General features: G+C 47.9%; 1 protein-coding gene across 1 annotated transcript in view; it reads left to right on the forward strand.

Annotated features, from left to right (window-relative positions):
* The first annotated feature begins 3,039 nt into the window (after positions 1–3,039).
* The window catches only part of ADRA1D (adrenoceptor alpha 1D), a 50,087-nt gene continuing 35,843 nt past the window's right edge, over positions 3,040–17,283 (forward strand). The window contains exon 1 of the mRNA XM_069856650.1: positions 3,040–4,050. Coding sequence (XP_069712751.1) covers positions 3,084–4,050 — 967 coding nt within the window. The 5' untranslated portion in view covers positions 3,040–3,083. The remainder of the gene's footprint in view (positions 4,051–17,283) is intronic.

The following is a 17,283-nucleotide window of genomic DNA, read 5'->3' on the forward strand; positions in this document are numbered from 1 at the left end:
AGAAATGATACTTCATTTTGGTGGTTGACATGTTTTCACCAAAACATAGGGAAAACGAGAATGTGACCTCAGATGCTGGGTGTTTTGGCGTATAGGGTTTTTTAATTCACATTAAAAACAACTTAAAGGGTTTTTTGAGTGGGTTTTTTTAAGCAAAACTAACCTTTTGAACATTCTTCTTGTACATAATTTGTTGCTGTTTGCTTGTGTTTTCCAGTTGCTCTACTATGCTTGTTCCTAGCATGGTCAAAAATCCAGTTCTAAGTAGGAAAGTAAAACCTTAAGGAAAAGAAAAGTGCATGGAATAAATAAGGATGATCATAAATGTGTCATTTCCTGCCATGACTGTCAAGGGAAATAAGGGAACAAATATACACTTTTTTTTTTTTGTCCTCCCTCATATCCCATGAACCAACAACAGATCTTGCATGCTGACAGAGCAGCAGTTAAATCACCTCCTTGTCCACTTGGACTGCCCTTTAAAGTCATTTTTTAAGAAAGAAAAGTTGAAAAATCATGGATAAACACAGTCTAAGGAAATATTTCCTGTGTACAGTAGAAAGGAGTCAAGGGCAAGCCCCTGTTCAACACAGGGGTCAATCCCCATGGCAATGTATGGAGGCAGGAGAGTAGAGTTACTGGGAGGAAACTCATGTAAAACAGGATCTGCTTTTATCAGTGGGGGGGGGGGGAACCAATTCTGTTTAAATTAGCCAGAAATATATGCCTATATGTTTTCATCACAAACTGCCATTTCCAAGTCACGCAGCAGGGCTAAGGCACAGCTCCTGATCATACACTGTCCCTGAATGCAAGACCCTGATGGTCCCGTCTGCTTTCTGAAGCAAATAGCGAGGGTACTTGGGTTGGGGTGACAGGATTGGAGGACAGAAAGGAGACCTGCTAGCCTTGCAGAGAATCCCTCCTGGTGGGATGATGGAGTCAGGGAGGACCTGCCAGCCTTGCAGGGCATCCCTTCTGCTGGGATACTGTGGCTGGAGAGCCTGCCAGCCTCACAGGGCATCCTTTCTAATAGGATGCTTTAGCTGGGAGGGGAAGATCTTCCAGCCTTGTAGAGCATCCCTTCTGATGGGGTGCTGGGGCTGGAGGGGGAAGACCTTCCAGCCTTGCAGGGCATCCTTTCTGGTGGGATGCTGGGACTGAGGAGTGCCTGGCAGCCTTGCAGAGTATCCCTCCTTGTGGGATGCTGGGGCTCAGGGGGACCTGGAAGCTTTTCAAGGTATCCCTCCTGGTGGGATGCTGGGAATGAGGGACCTGCCAGCCTTGTGGGGCATCCCTCCTGGTGGGATGATGGGACTGAGGAGTGCCTGGCAGCCTTGCAGCATATCCCTCCTTGTGGGATGCTGGGGCTCAGGGGGACCTGGAAGCTTTTCAAGGTATCCCTCCTGGTGGGATGCTGGGACTGGGGGACATGCCAGCCTCGCAGGGCATCCCTCCTGATGGGATGCTGGGACTGGGGGACATGCCAGCCTCACAGGGCATCCCTCCTGGTGGGATGCTGGGACTGGGGAACATGCCAGCCTCGCAGGGCATCCCCCCTGATGGGATGCTGGGACTGGGGGACATGCCAGCCTCGCAGGGCATCCCTCCTGATGGGATGCTGGGACTGGGGGACATGCCAGCCTCGCAGGGCATCCCTCCTGGGGGGATGCTGGGACTGGGGGATCTGACAGCCTCGCAGGGCATCCCCCCTGGTGGGATGCTGGGACTGGGAGACCTGACAGCCTCGCAGGGCATCTCTCCTGGTGGGATGCTGTGGCTCGGGGAGCCTCGTGGCGGTGGGGTGGGGGTCCATGGTCTGCAGTGAGGGGTGCAGCCCAGGACCCCGGGACGTGGGGGGGACCCACCGGGTAATCCCTGCGCTCTGCTGCCCCCTGGCGGCACCGGGCGGCGCGGCGCCGGGGCGGCTGCAGCGCGGGGTACCTTCCCCTTCCCCCGGGGTGCCTGCATCCCGGTGCTGCGTGCCCCTCACCCCCACGAGTGGCTGCCTCTCCGTTTATGGGGATGTCTTCTCCCCTCAAGGAGCTGCCAGCGCCCCAAGAGCGGGTGCCTGCCCCCAAGTGCCTGTCTACCCCCTCCGCTGGTCCTTGGACCCCCCGAGTTGTGCTTGCCCTCCCTCCCCGAGTGGGTTTCTGCCCCCCATGTGCGTGTTTACCCCCTCCTTTGCTTCCTGAAGCCCCTCGTTGTGCCTGCCCTCGCCTCGGAGTGTGTGTCTGCCCTCCAAGAACGTGCCTACCCCTTCCGCTGGTTCTTGCACCCCAAGTTGTGCCTGCCCAGCCCTCGGAGTGCATGACATCCCTCCAAGAAGGTGCCAACCCCCTCCTCGCCCCCAGCTGTCCCTGCCCTCCCTCCCCGAGCGGGTTTCTCCCCTCCCCCTTCTGTCGGTCCTTGGACCCCCACAAGCTGCGCCTGGGCTCCCCCGGGAGTACGTTCCTGCCCCCCAAGATCCTGCCTAACCCCTCCGCTGGTCCCCGGAGCCCCGGAGCCGTGCCTGGAGCGGGGACCTGACCCCCCTCCCCATCCCCTCTCCTCCCCCTCGGGCGCTGCTGCCGGCTTCACCCCGTCCCGCAAAGCAGCGCTGCTGCCGCCTCCTCCTCCTCCTCTTCCTCCTCCTCCTCCTCCTGGCTCTCCTCCCCCTCTTCCAGCGGCACCTGACGTGCGGGGCTCCCTTCCCGCCCCCCTCCCGGGTCTCTCCCGAGCGGAGCCGCCGGGCGCTGCCCAGCGCGTCCCCCGGAGCATGCGAGGGCAGCCGGGGGGCTCCGAGCCTTCCTCGCCCCGGGGCGGGCCGGCAGAGGGGCTGAGCGGCTCCCGGAGCCCTCGGCAGGGAGGGGGACAGCGCTGGGGACGGCTCGGAGCCGGCTCGGGGCTCGGGAGCGGCGAGGAGCAGAGCATCCCGCTCTCCCTGCATCCCAGCATCCCGGCCGGAGGGAGCGGGTTTGGCCCCGGGGAGCGGGGACCGAGGGGCTGAGCCGGTCGGAGGGGGTGGCGGGGATCATGCCGAGGGGACCGAGCCTCGGCGTCGCTTTCTCCTCGCTCTACATGGAGCCCGGACCTTTTCTACAATGACTTTCCCCGAGCTGAGCAATGGCAGCTTGAGTGGGAACCGGACGGGACAGGGCAGCCGGAGCGGTGCCAACTGGTCCTGGGGGCTGCAGGGTGAGGAGATCCCCGAGGGCAACGGCACCGCGTTGACTTTCACCTTGGACGTGCAAGCGGTGGGCGTCGGGGTCTTCCTGGCCCTCTTCATCCTCTCGGCCATCGTGGGGAACATCCTCGTCATCCTCTCGGTGGCTTGTAACCGGCACCTGCAGACGGTCACCAACTACTTCATCGTCAACCTGGCCATCGCCGACTTGCTGCTCAGCACCACCGTGCTGCCCTTCTCGGCCACTCTGGAGGTGCTGGGCTTCTGGGTTTTTGGGCGCATCTTCTGCAACATCTGGGCAGCGGTGGACGTGCTGTGCTGCTCGGCCTCCATCATGAGCCTGTGCATCATCTCCGTGGACAGGTACATCGGCGTCAAATACTCCCTCAAGTACCCCACCATCATGACTGAGAGGAAGGCGGGGGTCATCCTCGTGGTGGTCTGGCTCTCCTCCATGGTCATCTCCATTGGGCCACTGCTGGGATGGAAGGAGCCGCCACCACCGGACGAAAGCATCTGTAGCATCACGGAGGAGCCGGGCTATGCCCTGTTCTCCTCCCTCTTCTCCTTCTACCTGCCCCTCATGGTCATCCTGGTAATGTACTTCAGGATCTACGTGGTGGCCAGGCGGACCACCCGGAGCTTGGAAGCAGGGGTCAAGAAGGAGAGTAATAAATCCATGGAGGTGGTGTTGCGTATCCACTGCCGCAGCGTGCTGGAGGAGCCTCTCTCCAGCACCCGGAGCAAGGGGCACAACTTCAGGAGCTCCCTCTCTGTGCGACTTCTCAAGTTCTCCCGTGAGAAAAAGGCAGCCAAGACTCTTGCCATCGTTGTGGGTGTTTTTATCCTCTGCTGGTTCCCCTTCTTCTTCGTCCTGCCTTTTGGTAAGTGACCCCATCCCCCATCCCCACCTCGCTGTCCATGGCTGAGCCCCCAGAAGCCTGCTCCTTGGGAAAAACTTCCAGGTTACAAACTAATACATGGAGATGAGGGATAGGTGACTAAACCAGCAATGAATTAATTCAATTAATTAACACTTATTCAATATTTATTAATCGGAGTCATATAATCAATCAAAGTAAACAGCAAATGAATAAAATAACAGCATAATAATTGGTTTAATTAATTCATTCTGCGTTCAGCTGTTTAATTAGTAAAGTTCAGGCAGAGGAGGAAGCAGCTCTGTTTCAAACAGGCTGGAATTATGGCACAGTGGTCTCCAAGCAGCATTGCCGTCCCTGCCCCCAGCCTCCCTTCCTCTCGGTTTGCTGGAGGGCAACTGGATCTACCCCTGTGGACCCAGAACTCCCACCTCTGTTGTGACCCGGTGAAGATGTTGGACATGTTTGTTCCTCCAAGGACAGCATCAGAGCCTGGAACATAAGTCCTCCTTGGACACAGAAGGAACAACAGTGACAGGGGATGAGGAAAAGGCTGAGGTACTTAATGCCTTCTTTGCCTCAGTGTTTAATTGTAAAGAAAGTCCTTCCATCTGTGTACAAACCCAGGAGCTAGAGGAGCAAAATGAGGCTCCCATGATCCAAGAGGAGGTGGTCAGAGCCTTGCTAGCCCGACTAGACACCCACAAGTCTATGGGGCCGGATGGGATTCATCCAAGGGTATTGAAGGAGCTGATGGGGGACAGGACAAGAGGGAATGGCCTCAAGCTCCACCAGGGGAGGTTTAGGCTGGACATTAGGAAAAAATTTTTCACAGAAAGGGTCATTGGGCACTGGAACAGGCTGCCCAGGGAGGTGGTTGAGTCACCTTCCCTGGAGGGGTTTAAGGCACGGGTGGACAAGGTGCTAAGGGGCATGGTTTAGTGTTTGATAGGAATGGTTGGACTCGATGATCTGGTGGGTCTCTTCCAACCCGGTTATTCTATGATTCTATGATTCTATGGTTCCTGACTTCCCAGCTTGCCAGTGTTGACCAGGGGCCTGAAGCAGGACGGGGTCTTATCTACAAGGTCCTGAGTGATTTCCCAGGACCAATCCACCTCCTGCGGGAGTTGTGCCCTGAGCTCCTGTCCCTGCCAGGGTGTCTGTGCCTCTGGATGTTCGTTTGGGGTGTCTGACAGCTTGTGCTCTAAAATTTAGGCAAGTTGGAGCCCAGTGCACCAGTTTCTCCTGGTGTAAAGGACGCAACCCTCTGCGTGCAGAGGAGTCTGAGCCGGCACAGAGCCCACTGGGCAGGGGGCACGTGTAGCCTAAAGCAACATCTGCTTCCAGCACCCGTGCTGCCCAGAAAGTGCAGGGAAGCCAGTGCTTTTCATCCTCGCCTCATCTAACAGCAGGCACTCAGTTCAGGGCATCAGATTAACCTTCTGGAGTGGTGTAGCTAGACCTAGGAGGAGACAAGAGGTTTAAATAACATACGAATATAGAGGATGGACTTTACACAGAGCTCAGCGAAGCAGAGAGGTCTGTCACTTTGTCTGCTGGGTGGGACCCACGTGTCCCACAGCCCACCAGGGACTTGTGTCCAAGTAACCCTGCAGCCAGGGAAACATTAGAGCAAGTTCTGCACTTTCTCTCAGGGTTTTTCAAATCTGCTTGCTCGCGGCTGCCTCTCAAGTCAGTGGAAGCAGAGCATCGTGACTGCAGGACTCATTTTGACCTGCTGAAATTTCGATCTCCCTCCAGCATTGTGGCTGTCCCCCTGGGGACAACTGGAGCCTAAGGCTGTTAGACACCTGATGGGGGCCGCTCAATGCCAACCTGCCTTCCAGTGGGATAATTCACCAGGATCAATGATGTCTTGCAAGCTGAGGTGTCCCTAGGGTCATGGATCAAGAGTGTGGGTGTCTGGTCTCACTGTGCTTCTGTCTTGCACTTCTTTGTTTCAGTTTCTCTCCATGGTGAGGGTGGTATTTGATGAGTTTATCTCAGCTCTCCATAGGGGTGAAATTGCTTCTGTGAAGAGTTTTCACCCTCTGAGAGCATGAGGGTTTGTGGTATGTCTCAGGCAGGCAGCATTAAGGCTGCAGTAAACTTCTTTCACCGCAAGAACTCAGATGAATTATCCTGTCTGACTGTGCCTCAGTTTCCTTTTAATTCATCAGCTGTATTGAGGGATTTTTGTAGCCTGCGAGTAAATAGTTTGGGAATTGTAGGGCTCAGAGAGATGCTAGTACCTGAAGGCTAAGCTCTCTGGACAGTCCCAGTCTGACACTCACCTCCTTAGCTGATCAGAAGGGCAGAAACTCTCTCTGACCCTCATGCACACCTTTACACCTTACAGCTAATTAAGCTGGGAGTCGGAATACTGTTCCACTAAGTTATTCCTTGTACTTGGAAACAGAACAAACATCTCACAAATACTTTTTTTGTTAGAGAAGTATCATTTTTTACCATATCTGTCCTCCCTTGAAGCCCTTGAACCAGCTTCTCACTGATGTAAATCCTCACTGTTGCACAGAAGTCAAAGGAGACACTGATTTACGCCACATAAAAATCCAAACTCCATTCTTAACGTACCTCCCGTGAACCCATTTGCTTCCTCCAAGTACACAACCTGCCAAGTTCTTTATAAACATGGCTTTGATCTTTATTTCCTGCTGTATTATACATGTAATATAAACAAGGCGAAAGATCATTTATTTTAGAACTACAAAATTTGCTGCCTTTGATTTCACCCCCTTTATTAACTGCAATTTCCTATTCAAATCTGAGAAACATTCAATGTTTTCTAGGAGGAGAACAGAAACTTCTGCAAGGTTTAATCTCTGATTTCACAGCTCAGGAGGCAGTTCTGAAACTCAGAGGAATCAGCAAAGTTCACTGTAAATCCACGAACTGAAACATGCTGGGGACGATTCTCCTTGGAAAGAAGATTGGGAATGGTTCAGTAGAATGGCTTTTTTTATTTATTTGTTAGACAAACTTACATGAAATAATTGTGCAGCCAGCAGGGCGAGGGAGAGGATTCTGCCCCTCTACTGTGCTCTCGTGAGACCTCACCTGGAGCCCTGTGTTCAGTTCTGGAGACCTCAGCACAGGAAAGAGATGGATCTGTTGGAGCAAGTCCAAAGGAGGCCACGAAGATGATCTGGAGGCTGAAGCACCTCCCAGACAAGGACAGGCTGAGAGAGTTGGGGTTGCTCATCCTGGAGATGAGAAGGCTCCAGGGAGACCTTATGAATGGTCTTCCAGTACTTACAGGAGGCCTACAAGAAAGCTGGGGGTGGGCTCCTTTTCAGGGAGTGCAGGGATAGAGTGAGGGGGAACCGTTTTGAGCTGAAAGAGGGGAGATTTAAGCCAGATATTCTGAAAAAAAATTTTACCGTGAGGATGCTGAGGTGTTGGCACATGTTATGCAGAGAAGTCATGGATGCCCCAACCCTGGAGATGTTCGAGGCCATGTTGGATGAGGCTTTGAGCAACCTGATCCAGTGGAACTGGATGATCTTTAAAGTCCCTTCCAACCCAAACTGTTCTATGATTCTATGAATTTGGGGCCAGCTGGAAATTATATAGATATATATTTTAAATGAAAATGAAGACGAGAAACAGAAATCACTGTCAATTGAAGTGAAACACAGTGTTTCAATTTAAGCAGAGAGTGAATGGAAGATTATTTTAAAAAATGAGTACTCAGATACATTTCAAAATGAACTGTCACATTAAAGTGAAATGAGGAAGTGATCTGTTTTCTTCTAAAAATATTGAAATGCTTTGATTTCTTTTTTTTTAATTTGACATGAATTGGCAAGAAGTTGACAATGAATGACACATTCTGTTGATTGACTCTTATCTGATCATATTTTTAAAGGAGAAGTAATTTTGTCAACTGGAAAAAGATGTTCAGCTTTACTTAGCATGGACTTAGGAATTAGAAACTTCTGTACTGGCTCTGTCACCAGTGTCTGTATGAGTCTCCACAAATTGTTTCATCTTTCTGAAGTTTCCGTGTCAGTTAAAAAGAAGTAATAATTATCCCATCAGCGTTGAGAAACAGAAATAATCAATAATTAAATAACGAGACCTATGTTTGTGCCAAATGCTCTCTGCCATTTCTCCATGACTGAGTAATCTGCAAAGATTCTTCTTTAAATCAGCTCAAACTCCCCAACACCTCCACAGTCGATTTATCAGCTGAGTAATTTAGCTCACTCTTGGGTTTATAACATGTCCCCAAGCACAGGATGCCACCACCAGGAGTTTTAACACAATTAACAGTTTCTGTAGCTAATGAGACTCTTTAAGCAGCTCGTTGTGCAACAAGAGATGAAATCCTAATTCCCCACACAACTCGTTTAATGGAAGCAAGACATCTAGGTGAGAGAAATCTCCATCCTGTGTCAACCAAAGCTTTCAGGAGAGAGAGAGAATAGAGAAACTTTCTCTTAAATCACACAGCCACAGAGGCTTGCTCTTCTGCTAATGGAAAACCCTGCTAAAAGTTAGGGGCTGGATTTGTCCTTGCGGTAGGGTATCAATGCAGTGGGTCAAGGAACTAAAGCCACACCTATAGATAGACAGTCACCTGCTTTCTCAAACCTGATCCAGGAGGAAGCAAGTAAGAGCAGGAGGAGGGATGGAGCCCAGCTCCCTGTCCACACTTCAGTAGCTGGGGATCATGCAAATACAGTATGGGACATCTCAGGAGTGGAGGCAGACCTTCACCATGACTACCCTAGAAGCATCCAAGAGAAAACAACTAACTCTTTGGATCAAGAGTACACTACTCAGTACCCAGGATAGTAATTTGTACTCCTCAGTTACCCTTGTATTTTAAGAAGGATAGTCTACTCTGGGTGGTGTGCTCCCATGTTTGTTATTCTTTGGAATTGGTTAGAAATTAAGACCAATGTGAGAAAGGCACAGCAACAGCTGTAGCTAGTACCTCACAAGGGAGAAAACCATAATTCAAGGACCCCTTCACTCTGTCCCTCTGCAAGCAGCAGGTTACCCGGACAAGTAATTACTCATGGCAGAAGGGTTGGAACTGGATGATCTTTAAGGTCCTTTCCAACCATTCTATGATCCTATGAATGACTTGAGAGAAGCCTCAGTATGAGGAAAACTCTCCATATCCATGCATTGGGTTGATGGCTTTGGTGTGGAAGCTGGTACTCATTTCCAGCTACGATCCAGAAAAATAGTCTACTGTCTCTTTTACCTGCATTCTGAAGGAAAGGCATCTGCTACACACACCAGGCTTAGAAAGGTCTCCTGCAACCAAAACAAAAATATTTTCATAGATGCTGCTTTGCACAGGGCAGAAGTCCTTTCACAAAAGGTTTTGCAGAAGGTTTCAGCAACTGTCACTTATAAAATGTATGATGAGGAAGACAGCACAGTAGGTAGAAGCACATTTCAGATGAAACCAAGTCTGTTCTGGTAGAAGAGGAGAATCCAATTCTATTCTGGCAGGAGAGAATTTAGTATGGTTTCCTAAGGGAAAAAGACTTTACGTCATCACTCTGTGCCTATGTGCATGCAAGCCTTTCCCTACCACCTGTTGAACTCTCATCAGTCTCAGTCACATTTGAGAAAGTGCTAAAAGACCTCAATATACCAAGTTCCTATTAAAAATGGGTGCATAGGTAAAGGAATGTGAACGTTTATACTCTCCCATACTGCAGAGTGAGCTCAGCCCCTGGTTAGACATCAGAAAGTGCTCACTAAAGATCAAGGCACAATTCCACCAAACCCCAAACTTCTTCAGTTCTGCTGTGCCCAGGAAGACCTGATCAAAAGCATGACTTAATAGGATAGGATGAAAGATAGACCATTCAATACTTTGATTGTCAGGGCAGTGTCTTATACCTCCTGAAATTTTCTGAGTCATGGCGAAAGTGGCAGAATTGGCATGGAAAAAGAAATGGGCAACTATTTTGGAATAATTAGCTATGATCCAGAGCATCAAATCAAACTGGAACAAGATCAATTGCAATGAACTATTCCATCTGCCACATGTCCCTCATTGATCCTTGTCCACAGGAAGAATTTGCATTCATTAAGAATGCCAGCAAAGACACTGACCCAGAGTCTCAAAAGCTGCTAAATACCGGGCTCCAGTTTGATTTATTGGACATCTTCCAGGCAAAAGGTAAAATCTGCTTTGAACCACTGGATGTTTCCATCAAATTTGCTCAGGCCAAATTAGCATAAATTCATTAAATTAGGGGATGGATTGGTCTTCTAGCCCATCTCCCTTTCTCAGGGAAAGATCACTTGTCTCCACACCATTCTTGACCTGTTTTTCAAGACCGTTCTTGAAGCATTGCAGTGTGGGTAAATCCATTTCTCTCCCAAGCAAAATATACTGTTGCTTCAGTAGCCTTCAAATGTGACTTCTACTTCTTTTTTACTTATTTCCCAGTTCAGAGTGTCTGACATTACATTAGGGCTGTGTTGTAGTCTAACAGAATATCACTTCTAGGGCATGATAACAAGGATGCATGTGGTGGCCTTGGCATGGGAGGTGTACATGGGGTATAGAGCCCAGTGGGATAGCACTGGATGAATAGTCCAGGCATGGGTCACCTGGCTGGGAGTCATGGGCATTGATTGCATCTGGCTAGTGATAATACAGTGGAAAAGCAGCCTGTGAGCTGGGTTTGTTGCCGGGGAGAAAATGTTGACATCCTCCAGAAGGGCACAGGAGAGAATTACAAGCAGGGACATGGATAACAAACCTGTGAGTAAACTGTATAGCTAAAGCATTTGTCAGTGTGGATTGACTCATTTTGCCCTAGTGTAGAAACTTCCAGAGTGCCGAACAACAGGGAAACAGTCTACATGTGTTTGAAAATACCCAGCAAAAAATTATTATCGGGTGTCCCAATGATCATGCTTTTCCCTTCCTATCCATTATCCTACAGAGAGGGCTTAGAGACAGACACAGAGGGTTGGGACAGTTTTTGCCATCTGTCTTGTTATGAGACATGCGACATTCTGGACCTCAAATAATTATTTGGACACCCAAAATTGAACATAGGTTTTGCCTCTGTCTGGCCAAAGCAATGCATTGATTCACTGATGTGACTGGGAATAAGACCTAGATCTCTCATGACCCCTGTATGGGATTACTCTGCTTCCAGTCTACCCACCACACCACCAAATAAAACTATTTAAAGCCAAATGTCTGTTTTTATATGGCAGTGTCCTGATGCATCTGGAGGCAGTTGCTGTAATGGATGTACCACAAACATGGAAAAAATAGATCCTCCCAAATTTATAAACTACTGTGTTTCAGTAGGCAAAATGTTATAAAATATCTCAACGGGAGTTTTGGAATCAATAGCAAAATACATCATGTAACAGTAAACACATCTAAGCTGAGTCTGATAGGTTTCTTATATTTGCTTACACAGAACTTTGTCCTGGGTATGCTGGGAAGGAGCTTTTAAGTATGCTGATCTATCTTAGTTAATTTATATTTGGATAAATACTTGCTCATTAATTCTGATAATCGCATTAAGGAGATGTATTGAAGACTGAATGGAAGGGTGGAGATGCTCTTTGGTACAATCATGCAAAGTTGTTGTTTAACCCTTTGCTACCAGCTGGTTTTCAATTGGTTTTGCTGTAACGAACAGCTTGAACCGGGTGCTAGCAACCATGCCATGTTGGCAAGTAACAGCTTTGTGCTACGGGCAGGGTTTTAATTAGAGGTGTGCTCACTTCAGTGAGTATATACAGCACTTTTGCCCAAGGCTCTAAAGAAAATGAGTATATTTCCTTGGGAAAACAACCCAAATTGTCATCTGATTGATCTATCGGGACTTGCTGTGATTAGTGTATTGTGTTCTAGGTAGGGCTGATAGTACTTATTAACATTACAGGATCCTGCTGGAATAAAGTCCCAGTTTCTAGTGGTAAACATTATCTATTAGATAAACTTTTCTGTTCCATGTCTTTGTAACAGGCTTAATTTGTTCTGCCAAATGAGAGACAAAATGAGATAGCTGTGTCTGAGAGAGATGACAGGAGAAAACACACCATTCAGTCCCTATAAGACATGTTACGGGGACAGCTTTGAGTTTAAAAATCTCTGGCAGTCATACACATCAGAGCAAGAACTTGACATTTTAATCCATCGGGGCTGGGGGTCGCTTTATGTAAGGACCGGGCAAGAATTAGAGAAAAGTGGCCCAATAAGGCCAACATCTGTGAAGAAAGCACATTTATGAGGTGTTGGCAAGGATGGGTAGTTTAGCAAGACTGGAGCTTGGTGAGAAAAGAGTTCTAAGACCAATGACTTGATGGTGCCTGGTGGACATTTCTACTCCTCTGCAGTCCCCTGTGCTGCTCGTTTTCATACTGTTCCCATCTTCTCGGATGACAAGACCATCCCTGGTATTGGATGCCGACAGTACACAGTCTTCAGCAAATTACTTTTCGGCTTTCTACATAACCAACAATGAAAAATAGGTATTTTCAGGCTGTAGTTCATCTCATCCTAATATTGCTACCTAACCCACGCTCTCACCCCAAAAGTATGTGCCTCCTCAGTGCTTGTGGGGGAGGCCAAAGATCACTAGCTACAAACTGTTCAGTACACAGCCTGGACATTAGGAAAAAATTTTTCACAGAAAGGGTCATTGGTCCCTGGCAGAGGCTGCCCAGGGAGGGGGTTGAGTCACCTTCCCTGGAGGTGTTTAAAGGACGGGTGGACGAGGTGCTGAGGGACATGGGTTAGTGTTTGATAGGAATGGTTGGACTCGATGATCCGGTGGGTCTCTTCCAACCTGGTGATTCTATGATTCTATGATTCTATGAAACTTGCTGAGATGAATCTCACAGTGAAGCCAAATAAGGGACTACATTTGTCAAAGCCTGACACACTTCCAGCTGGAGCTGATAGAAGTTACGCTTTAAGGATATGAAGTGCTCCATAAGATCAAGGGCCCACTCAAAATATAGGCATATCTTGGCATTGCTTTGTAGGTGGGCTGGTACAATGGCTCTAAAGCACATTTTTCCTCCTTGGAGAGCTGTGAAAAGAAAAATAGATTTGCTTGCAAAATATTTGGCCATAGCTGAGTGCAGTACCTTCAGATATCCATGAGGAAACAAATAGTTTTGTCATCAGAACGGAGTTTGGGTGAGCTTATGAAGTATGGAGCCACATACTAATCAGTGAGGAGACACTGGATATCTCAACTGAGCTATTACTTAATTGAACACACACCTTTCCTTGCAACTGGTGTGGCAGGGGCACTGCAGAGACAGTAGAGCATGATCCTGAAATTAAACTCTTTAAATATAAGAAGCTACCATTTGCCAAATGGGATTTTCACTTTGACCTTGCCGATCTTTTGAGTGCTTAACTTTGTAACTTCCTTAGCATTGATTTAGATTAGATACTAGGAAGAAATGTTTTCCTGTGAGGGTGGGGAGGCCCTGGCCCAGGTTGCCCAGAGAAGTTGTGACTGCCCCATCCCTGGAGGTGTTCAAGGCCAGGTTGAATGGGGCTTTGAGCAACCTGATCCAGTGGGAGGTGTCACTGCCCATGGCAGCGGGCTTGGAATTCACTGAGCTTTAAGGTCCCTTCCAACATAAACCATTCTATGATTCTGTGATTCTATTAATTTAGGGGTTTCATTATATAGGATATATATTAATTGGCTGCAAGTTATTGTTTCGTGTCTTCAATAGAAACCAGTGTTCTCCATAGTGGTAAAGCAAGACAAGACAATTTTTAATGCATAACCAAATTGCAAAGCAAACAATGTGAAAATCTCTTAAAATATTTGTTCTCTGTATGAGAAAATACTTTTTGCCGCAGCTGAATCCTGGACTCAGCATTTGCAAGGCTGTGGATTATGCACGTTTTTAGCAATCACCTTTCCATGGACACAGGTGGGATTCTGAGAGGTGCCTGCAGCAACATCTACTTTTTAATACAAGCTCCTAAATTCAAGTGGCTGATGAGGACAGGAGCTGCCTGAGGAAAGAGGAGGGCTCTTTGGAATTTCCCTTTCCATATTAATTCAATTCAGAAAATTACAGTTCTGCCCCTGGATATTTCTATGTAAGTTGCACGGCAACACTGGGATTATATTTTCCCTGTCTCTTACCCTTGTTAACCTTTATGTGTTGCTCCACCTAACTGGTCTGCATTTCCTAGTATATCCCACTGTCTTCCAGTTAGCCAAGATACAAGTGCTAGCCTATGTAGCACCACAGGTTGTATTATACCATCCTCCAGAAAAGTAGTAACAGGAAAGCAATTGAACTGTAACTTTCACAAGAAGGACATTGTCATTGACAAGAGAAAATATTTCAGGGTTTGGTTAGTTGTTTTTTGGGGAAAAAAAAAAAAGGCTGAATAAGTCTCGCATGAAATATATGTAGTGAAAAAAACAGTTTTCCATCTAATAGAAGTTTAGGAGTTTTTTGACCAGCCCAGGTTGTCCCAGCTCCTTATTCTCTTTATCCATTTTTCAAAGTCCTCCTCAGGTATCTAGCATTGAGGCTATTTAGCAGGGTTTTCATCCATCATTCCTTACAGGAAAACTTTATCCTTATTGTGTTGAGTATTCTCTGGAGGTTGTGAATCAGTTTTGTTTTCTGAGCAGACCTTTTCCCAGAAAAGCCTGGTACTGCCTACTCTTTGTAAATGCGGGTTTCTGCTCTACATGGTGATCTATGATAATTATTGCCTCTTTTCCTTGTCATGTTAGAATGAGGCAATAACCCTGAGATTGTCATTCACTTTCTCTTGGGTTGTCACCAAAGAAGATCTGTTGCATGCATCAACTCAAAAGAGCTCTTCTGAGGATAGTCAGTGGTTTATTCTTCTGTGCATTGGCTATGAAATGGTGGTGCAGGCATCGATGACTTTTGCATGGGCCAGACCCTAGAGAGTTCTGTTCAGGTTGTTCTTTTCCTTTCTTTGCAGCAGGTGCTACGTCATGGTCATCACCATGGCTGTACAGGGCAACTAAGCTAGTGAAAGGTCTGGAGAACAAGTCTTATGAGAAGGGGCTATGGGAACTGGGATTGTTTAGCCAGGAGAAGAGGAGTCTGAGAGGAAACCTTACCACTTTCTACAACTACCTGAAAGGAGGTTATAGTGAAGGGGGTGCTGGTCTCTTCTGCCAAGTAACAAGTGATAGGATGAGTGGAAATGGCCTCAAGTTGCACCAGGGGAGGTTTAGATTGGATACTGGGAAAACTTTCTTTATCAAAAGAGTGGTCAGGCATTAGAACAGGCTACCCTGGAAAGTGGTGGAGTCACCATCTCTGGAGGTCTTCAAAAAGCATGTAGATATGGCACTTCATAATATGGTTTAGTAGGCATAGTGGTGGGCTGATGGCTGAACTTGATGATCTTGGAGGCCTTTTCCAACCTTAATAATTCTATGATTCCATTCTATGATCATTTTTGGCTAGGGAAGTTGCAGCACCACTTACAGAACTGTGGTTATTTGGTAGCTCTCTAGTATTTCCAACACGACAGTTACTTCTGCCTGTCCTGCTTTCTCTGTTTTGGTGCTGCATAAAGCTTTCATATGGATAGAAGATTCTATTTCTCCCTGCACAGTAATTTATGGCTGTGATTAGCCCAAGGATGGATTTACTGGAGTGGCTGGAGCAGGATATGGCTCTTTAGCTACTCCTAATGAATAGCCTTTCTCTAAGAGGGCTTCTTAGATAATGCACTTGGAGCCAAGCCAGAGAACCACCACGTCTAGTGGCAGAAAACCAACTGCAAGCTCACTAAAGAAAGGGCATTTCCTCCTCCCAGGAAGCTTCCAACCTGAGGCAATTCACAACTCAATCATTAAGGCCCCTGAAATGCAACTTTTTTTTTCCCCCCTCCAGTAGCGGAAAAAAATATGAACCAAACATTAGGAAGGGATTCCTGCCCTAGATAAGTTGAAGTTGCCTTTCCTGATGCTCACAGTGGGTACATCGATGGCACTGAGTGAAGGAACACTGGCAGGAGATAGCGAGTACTGGACATGCCCCATCAGCTCTCTCCAACACAAATCTGTCCAAAAGCATCCTTAGAGCACTATGAATTTGAGACAGTTGGTGCCACTTGGGTTCAGGACCAAGAATCAGACCTGCCCCTCTTTTGTTCAGCAGTTTGTTTATTTATCACAGCTAATGGGATCTGCGTTTCCTGCAGGGAGATAAAGGCTACAACAAACTACAAGAGTTATCTCTCTTGAATTAAAGATCTCCTGGCTGCATTCCTCCGCAAGACAGCTGCAATGCAAGGCTGCAAGTGCTGAGAAAGCACGAGACAACAGCCAGGATGCAAATCTTCCAAAAAGGGTCTGTGGCAGAGAAATAAAACACATGTGGAAGCCCTGCAAGAGGTTTTTCTATGCCTGAATCAGTTATGCAAGCACTGAGCAGGGCAAGCCCCCACTATGAAAGGAGTCTTCCCCAGCCTTTTCCAGGGGGGATATACTGGAACTGGGTCCAGGTCTTCTGCCATGGACAACACCTTTGTGATTTAGGTGGAGAAAAGCTAACAAAGAAAGAAACTTTAAAGGGAAATTAATATCCTAATCTAAAACAGATTATTTCTAGTATAGAGACAGTGGGGATAACTTTATGATGCTCTTTTGTTGTGGTAATGAGACAAGAGGCCAACCGGACCAGGAAAGGGATGGAAACCCTCCCTGCAGCCAGGAGGATGGTTCTGAGTCAGGCGTTGCCAACCCAGGACAGGTCAAGGAGAGAAAATAACCAGCACAGAGAGCTCATGCCACATCTCATCACTGGCTGTTTTCCAGCTGCAGGTTTCCTCTGACCAGCCTCACAGGTCTCTGAGAAACGGCCCATGGATAATGATAGGGATTGTGGAGGGCACTGGCCCCAGAATCCAGGAACTCAGAGCCGCATGCAAGCCCCTAGGTCACCAGGGTGAAGTTGGCAATGGTGCTATTTCTTGCCTTAGGTGAGTAACCTCTCACCTGTGCTCAGGTGAGGGGCGTGACATGTGTTTCCACCCCATAAGTGATCTGAGAAATGCAATTTGGGTGGCCCTGGGGCACACACATGCACAACACAAACCTGAAGACACCATCAGCCACTCACCAACCTAGTCTGAACGCAGAGAGCAGAGGCCTTGGGTTCAGCGCAGCTGCCAGCTCTTGACCCTCTGCCTTTAAAGCCAAGTTCTGTAGGAGAGACTTGTCAGAT

This window comes from Phaenicophaeus curvirostris, chromosome 4 (genome assembly GCF_032191515.1).
Source record: "Phaenicophaeus curvirostris isolate KB17595 chromosome 4, BPBGC_Pcur_1.0, whole genome shotgun sequence".
NCBI lineage: Eukaryota > Metazoa > Chordata > Aves > Cuculiformes > Cuculidae > Phaenicophaeus > Phaenicophaeus curvirostris.